General features: G+C 46.4%; 1 protein-coding gene across 2 annotated transcripts in view; it reads right to left on the bottom strand.

Annotated features, from left to right (window-relative positions):
* LOC135908308 (microtubule-associated serine/threonine-protein kinase 3-like) overlaps window positions 1-6,570 on the bottom strand; it is a 122,661-nt gene extending 116,091 nt beyond the window's left edge. Inside the window, exons 1-2 of one of the 2 annotated variants that reach the window (XM_065440062.2) lie at window positions 6,183-6,570; window positions 1,516-1,767 (exon numbers count right to left, since the gene is read on the bottom strand). In XM_065440062.2, the coding sequence (XP_065296134.1) occupies window positions 1,516-1,767; window positions 6,183-6,252 (322 nt within the window). In that variant the 5' untranslated portion in view covers window positions 6,253-6,570. Of the gene's footprint in view, window positions 1-1,515; window positions 1,768-6,182 lie in introns of those variants that run through there. The other variant, XM_065440063.1, reaches the window with a different exon arrangement.
* Between the last annotated feature and the right edge of the window lie 664 nt (window positions 6,571-7,234).

A 7,234-nucleotide genomic window follows, 5' to 3' on the forward strand; every position in this document is an offset into this window, starting at 1 on the left:
GTAGACACGGAATGTATAGAGTACAAAAACTGATGCACTGTTAACGACACATAACTGGAGGGCTATTGCCAAAACTGAAAAAAAGACAAAACTAACCACGCGCAGAATAAATCCAGTAAAGAGATTAGATCCGTGCGAACAATTTTTTTCCAAATTAATTATCATCACGTACAACTTAATTCATCAATCTTGTATGCACAAACACACGCCTCTGTTTTGTGCTCATAGTGTTCACTAGGGGGGGGGGGATAATTTCTTTCCGAACAGAGATATTAGGGCGTTGTGCAAGCAAACGCCAGAAAGTAAAGAGATAATGGTGTTGCGGAAAGGAGTGGCGCAATATGAATAGGAGAATTGTATATTTCGGATAGAATTTCTTACCGAACGCTCAGAAAATCTGCAAGTTTCGAATAACATGTAAAGCACGGAGCTTGTGGTTACGCTAGACTGGACGTGAATCAGCTTTTGCTGTTTTCTAAAGTGCGCATGTTAGATTATCCAAAGTCCCAAAATTCGATATCAATTTACAGTTCGCGCGAAATCATTACAATGCTTACGAGGGTTTCAAAAGTTTAGGGACTCTCACCTAAGAACACGGGAATGGAGACATGTTTTTCTTGACAAACAGTGGAGTGAATGATAACGTAATTGGTCCAGATGTCGACATGTTTCTTCATGTTTTTGTGAATATTTTTCTGCTGCCCCCTTACATTTGTATTGAGTGCGTCTATAGCCACTGTGTGCCAAATGTTTTTTGCTAACATTTTTCTGTTTGACAGATCTGCATATTTTCCTCGTCGTGAAAACCCGTCAGGCCCACTAGCCTTCAGCTTCGCTTCGATTTTCTGTATATATATGTGTGCAGAAATAGAGACCGATAATTTGTTAAAAAAAGTTTGTTGCAGTTTCAAAACTTGAAATCTAGGCACTGATTAGTCGCATTTTTTATCTAAGCCACCAATCTTTTTACAAAAAGTGTCAAGAAATTGGAAAATAGTAAACTCAAATACAAACCCTACATTTATACCTCAGGAATGAAAATTTATATCATAATTTGGTAAACTTCACATAATAATGCATCAAAATCGGACAAGTATTACAAACCTCTGACGTATACGACTGATTTGCGAGAAGGACCTTTGAGAAACCCTCGTAGGCTTTGCAATAATTTTATGTAAGCTGTATATTAATATATCAAATATGTCTGATTTAGTTGCGCAATAGTGGCAGTGTACAAAACAGCGATATTTGTTTTTACCGTAGCGTTACAATTTCGTAAGCTTCGTGCTTCTACATTTTCTAAACTTGAAAATTTATGGCGATTTCTTAAAAAAAATTCAGGTCACACATCAAAGTTTTCTGCGGTCACTAGAATAACGTTTATCTTTAAAATGCAACAAATTTCATTCTAATTGGTCCAGAAGTTTCATAAAAGCTTTCCTGCATTTGAATTGCCGGCAATGGAGTTGTCCCCGAACTAAAGGTCCCTTTTAAATCGTATAAGCGGATTCTCACCTATGAGATTTTCGGCCGTGTCCCGGACGTCTTGGTAAGTGATGACTTGCCGCTGGAGCTTGTCCAGTATGTCTTGCCCGGCCAACATGACTTCTTCCTGGCAGAAGTGCGACAGCGGCTCCTGGGTTAGCAACAGGTTGTTCTCTCGCTTGATGAAGAAATCGAGCAGCAACATGGTGACCTTGGGGATGCGCGGGAACAGCGTGGTGATCACCTTGGCCGCCGCCCGCTTTTTCTCTTCCATGACAACCGCTGCGCAGCGTAGGAATTTCCCGCGTCAAACTATGGGCTTCCAAAGGGGGCAGAATTGCCCAAAGGTCCACCACGATGTTCCAAAGCTATGCGGTAACGCCACGCTTCGCGCGCGCAGAGACAAATTTACCATGGTGGAAGACGCGCAGAGATCCCTTTTGCGGATAACGCTCTAGAGAAACGAGATGGTGCTTCCGGCGGTGTGATCATTCAGGCAAAAGCGCGCAAAAGCACCCAAATCGGAAACTATTACCGCTTCTGCCCTGCTGCTATGCGATCAGTTGTCGGAAATATAAATGGGTGGTTGCTGACGCACTGTGCTTCATTCGTGCTGCAAAATTTACAGCAGAAGAGAGAAGGCCAGTGCAGTAGTTGGCTACAATAATAGTGACTGGGATATAGAAGAACGGAGTGAATCCGTGTGACCATGTTTACGGACTGCGGCTAACCAAGAATTGCCTGCGTTGCCGGCCCTTCGCGATGCACGGCTTTCCTGGAGGATAAAAAAAAATTGTATCGTGAAAATTTTAACCTTGTATCGCTAACCTCAATAGAAAGGAGTTCAATTCCGGAACGCCGGCATGAGAGAGTACAGCTCGTAAGACATTGACGAAGGAGAAGTGTCAATTCCTGGCATAGTAAGTTCCTCGCACGTTATCTGCACGCATCCAACCCAACACACAATCACACTTGCGCCTTGTATACCACTCACCTATCATGAATTGATGAATGGAAACAATGCGCTGAAGCGTGGGGGACGACTACCCCGACAGCACATGAATGTTTGAAGCCGAACGTCTCGTGGCGATCCGAAGGGAAAGCGAATGACTAGCGATAATACGTCTTTGCTGCGAGCTACTGCGAAGCACAGAATTTTGCGTTCCAAGCCTCAATTGTGCGCGGCAAGAACAAATCTACCGAAACTGATCACACCCACGAGTGATTCGGCAGAAAATAAACTAGCAGATAGCGACCGCATTGAAGAACGTCACTGACGAAGAAACATAAAAAGCCGCTGCTTCAAATGATTTGCTAAATAAGAAAATGCATAGGAACAGATACTATGATCCTGATTTGATTGAGAAATAAAAAGTTTGGACAGATTCTAGTAATAGCACCGTATTCGCTGCTCGCAATGCTTCGACAAACGCGTAACGAGCTCGGGAGTGCTCACAGGTCCTCTAAGGTTGCGGCCGAAGCTTCTTGTCGTTCACCAAAACAGCGGTTTACTAAGCCGCACTGAGCGTCATGCCCATCCACTGTGAACCTGGAGGCAATGGAGGCAGCTGCGGCAACCAACGGACGTAGAGTGACCACGGGATCAAATATGGCAGTGCCAATGGGAGTGCTGGGGAAAAAGGTCTATAGACGTTTACTTTTTTAATCATACTATTACGTAATTTTATGCATCAGCTTAAGCCTTACGCTAGGTACGCGCTTGTGGTCATGCATGTCATTCATATCGCGACAGCAATTCATTCTTGTCGTATACAAGTTATGTCAGTCATGTCATGACGTAATCTTTCATGCATACATTTCACTACATTTATGCAATGTAATGACATGCCATTCGTTTCATGCATGCGTGTCATGCGTGTCATGAGATGGGAGTATATGTCATCTTATGCATGTCACATCCTGACATGCTGTCGCTCATCTCATGCATACATGTCATTCACCTCATGTAATTCATGTTCATGTCATGTGTGGCATTCATCTCTCGACATCTCTTTCATGTCATATCATTAATTCACGTCAGGTCGTTAGTGTTAAGGAAGCGGTGGATTCCGATGTTGATGGCAATGTCGGAAAGAATATGTCGGCGTGGAATTCTTGAAGTTGGATTCTTCGCACCGCAGCGGATACTTTGACGTCCTATTAGACCACGTGATGACCCTCGCCGAGCAGCGGCGAAAGCGGGGAAGGGAAAAGCAAGGCGCAACTCGGCTGCCTTTGGAAGCATATGCACGGACACTAGGAATTTCGGGCGCGTAACACCATCTGTTGTACTAAGTAATGCTCTTGCGGAATTTTAAACAGTGCCGCTTTACTAAAGATGACATTATGAAGGAAGCGCAAGCTGAGCGAAGTGAGAGTGTAGCACCCCAAATCGGCAGCGCGCTTTCTTTGGGCGCTCCTTACGAGGCAGCTCCTTCAGCGCCCGCCTAAGACGGCGACGGGGCCCGAAACCGACTGTGTCGGGCAAATTATGAAGCGCTTTTCGAGGTGACAGGAACGGTCGCCCTATGTGGAAGCGGTAATGACGATGAAAGCCAGTCTCATAACCCTGACAAACTGACCATCACGGAGGGCAAGGAACCAGTGTCCAAGACTTTCGCGGAAACAGCGTGAACCCCTGTTTCCAGGTTGCCTCGTCATTGCTTCGGAGGCGGTTTCAAAGGTTGGACACCAAGGGCGGAATTCTGTGAAAGGCACGACGCCTCTGATTGGTGCTGGTGTTGATGACCTCTAAAGGTCGTCAACCAGGTGTTGATGACCTTTATTATCAACACCTAATTGAGCCACGACTTGTGTGTATGTGACTCCTCCGCCTGGCTGTCTCGCTCTTCCTTCCTGGCTACAAAAGTTTGCGCAATAGTAATCTTTACCGGGACACGTATGCGGGGCGTGCTACGTGCCTCGAATTGTTATCAGGAGCGCCTTATCATCAATTATGTGGCTAGGATGGTTGTTTTGAGCTTGTTCTTTATTGGTGCGCATGCTGTTCTCTATGTTGTGCGTGTCAGTTCAAATATATGTCCTGTTCGCTTCACTTTGCTTAGTGCTTGTAGCCTCTACTTTACGGGGATATGAGCCATTACATTTGGGGGTGTGAGCGATAGATGATGATTGTTTTCTGCCCATGTTACACCACGAAAGAATCCCGGGACCCTAGCCACAGACATCTTCGCTCTAATATCGCGCACCCAAACTCGACGCGCGCGGCGGGAGTGTGGGGCGTGCGGGAACATCCGAGATGTCCGACGCGCGTGTGTAAGTTAGCGCATACTCGGTAGATGGCGGTAGTAATAAAATATTGCGCACTGTTTAGCGCCGTATGTATGCGGATTTACACTCCTTTTTTATAACACTGACACGTTTTAGTGACGGTGAAGAACGACACAGTGCCAAAACTGTGAGTAACAATGTTTACCTCTTGATTGGGGGAGCTTGCGCCCCCCCCCCCCCAAGAGCAAATAACAGTCAAGGACAACAATAGCGGCATGCAAAGTAGGCGATCCTCGAGAATATGATCTGTAAACTGTACCTGAGACGCGTTGGCTCTTTATACTTGCCTCATCAAACGTTGCAGCATAATTCATGGCACTCGCACGAGTTCAAGCGTGTAAAACACTATGCGCGTCGCGCACAAAATCTGATTAGAATAGATTAGGGTTGCAACACAGACAACAGCTATAATCGGCTACAAGAACTGAGTATGTTCTGCTACATGCAGGCGCGTCTTGCGCCGATCGATAACATTTAACATTAGTGAGCCGGGGGAAAAGTGATCACCGGAAAAAAAACATATAAGCATGTTAATATCCTTAGATGGTAATTATTGCGAAGTGTTTTCGGCGAAGAGAGGTATCACGTGGTACCACCTTCATGTCCCTGAGACAGCTACCAGCCGCCTAATCCATCGCGTTTTTCTGGACCTGGTTACGAGATATAGATCCCAGATACGCGAAATCCTTGTGAAGTCAGCAAAGCAAATCTTTCTGCAAACCGACGCATTGCATCTGCAAACCGACGCATTGCAGATAGTTTAAAAGAACTCGATAGACGCTCGCCCTGCCTAATCCGCTACCTTTACACGATCCCAAAGATCAATTTACGGACCGACAAGCCAACTTAATTGGATTTGATATGGCTCATGTAAACATAATCTATAAAATGTTACAGCGAGAAGCAGATGCGTCTCGCGTGAGATGGGCAAACGGAGGTAGCAGCAAATCATCCGGAAACGCTTGTAGCAACCAAGGGTAAGTTTACGCGCGATTTTCTTCGAAATAAAGTTTTTTGCGCGCGTGCGATAAATTTTTCCGCCATCGTTGATCCTTGGCGTGGGATCCTTTTCTAATAGTTGGCAAACAACATCGCAATGTTGTAACGCTTTGAGTGATGCCAGCCTGCTTTATTCGCGCAAGCTGTGGGCAGCACTGCGTACGTTTGTCTCAATCTTTTACCCCGGAGCATTGGGCGCTGTTTTGCAAAGGAACAGTTTCAAATCGTGACATAACACAAAGTACACTGGGCGAGACGATACAAAACACCGAGCACGGAGCGTTCCGGAGCATACTAGCGCGTTTACCCCCCCAAAAAATGCAAAATTCACTGGTCCCCCAATGCGTGCCCGCTCCAGAGGAGCTCATCGCGAGTCCAAGGCGTTAAGCTAGGCTGACAGCTCTCACCGTTGGCTTCATGTTTCTCTGGTGATGTCGGGGAGGCCGCCCGAGAAGCAGCAGCAGCAGCAGCAGCCATCTTGGGCACTGAGTCTGCGACCGCGCACAATTTTCTGCCAGAGTGCTAGCCCACGTGACGCGGCTGCTGACGTGTAGAAAGAGGTGGGGTCCACTGAGAGAACGCAGGGCCGGCGGCGAAGGCTGCTGACGATGCACAGCGACGACACCCGGCCTTGACGACGACGGCCCCTCTGCCGCGCCGGCTCACCTGCGCCCAGCCCAGACCTCGCGCGGCCACACCTTACAGGGCCACGGGCCGCTCGACTTCAAGCGCGCGCGAGGCTCTGCAGGCCGGCCTGGCCTGGCGAGCCGCGGCTGAGGCAGTGCCGACGGCGATGGCGATGTTGATGATGACGTTAAAAGGCGAACGTTGAGGCCGTTGAGAAATTTCTGTTTCAATCAGCATGATTCCCTCTCTGAATGTTTAAACGATATCTTTTTGTACTTTGGTTGTGATCTTACTAAAACTTCTAATTCGCGTTTATTTTCCGACTTGGTCTCTACTACTCGTCGGATTCTTGGTCAACTCCCCACAGTGGGTATGGACCATGTATAGAGGCAAACGAACCGGCCAACTGAATGAACCGATAAAAGCGAGCAGATGGAATAAAATAAAACATGGTCAATCATGCTGGTGCGAAATATAGATGTAACTTTCTGTATTTCATCATTTGAGAATAAGCTAACTTGCCTATTAAATGGATACCATATGTAAACAATTTTCGATCAGACCTTTTTTTCAACAAAGCGAATGTTGAAACTATCATGTTACCACCATAATTGAAGTCCTGTCTTTTTTTTTTCGCTGAAAGGCTGGCGGATCAAGTACGCTATATCATTTTTACTAACATATCGATATAATTCAGATTCACCTATGCACAACGCCCCCTTCTTTGGCTACAGCAATTGCGTATACGCGGTATTGCGAAGATGGAATGGCAGAAAGTTCGATAAGGTAGTTCTCGCAGTGATGCAGTCCTTAGGGTTAGGCCCTCTAGCGC

This window comes from Dermacentor albipictus, chromosome 6, assembly GCF_038994185.2.
Source record: "Dermacentor albipictus isolate Rhodes 1998 colony chromosome 6, USDA_Dalb.pri_finalv2, whole genome shotgun sequence".
Taxonomy (NCBI): Eukaryota; Metazoa; Arthropoda; class Arachnida; order Ixodida; family Ixodidae; genus Dermacentor; species Dermacentor albipictus.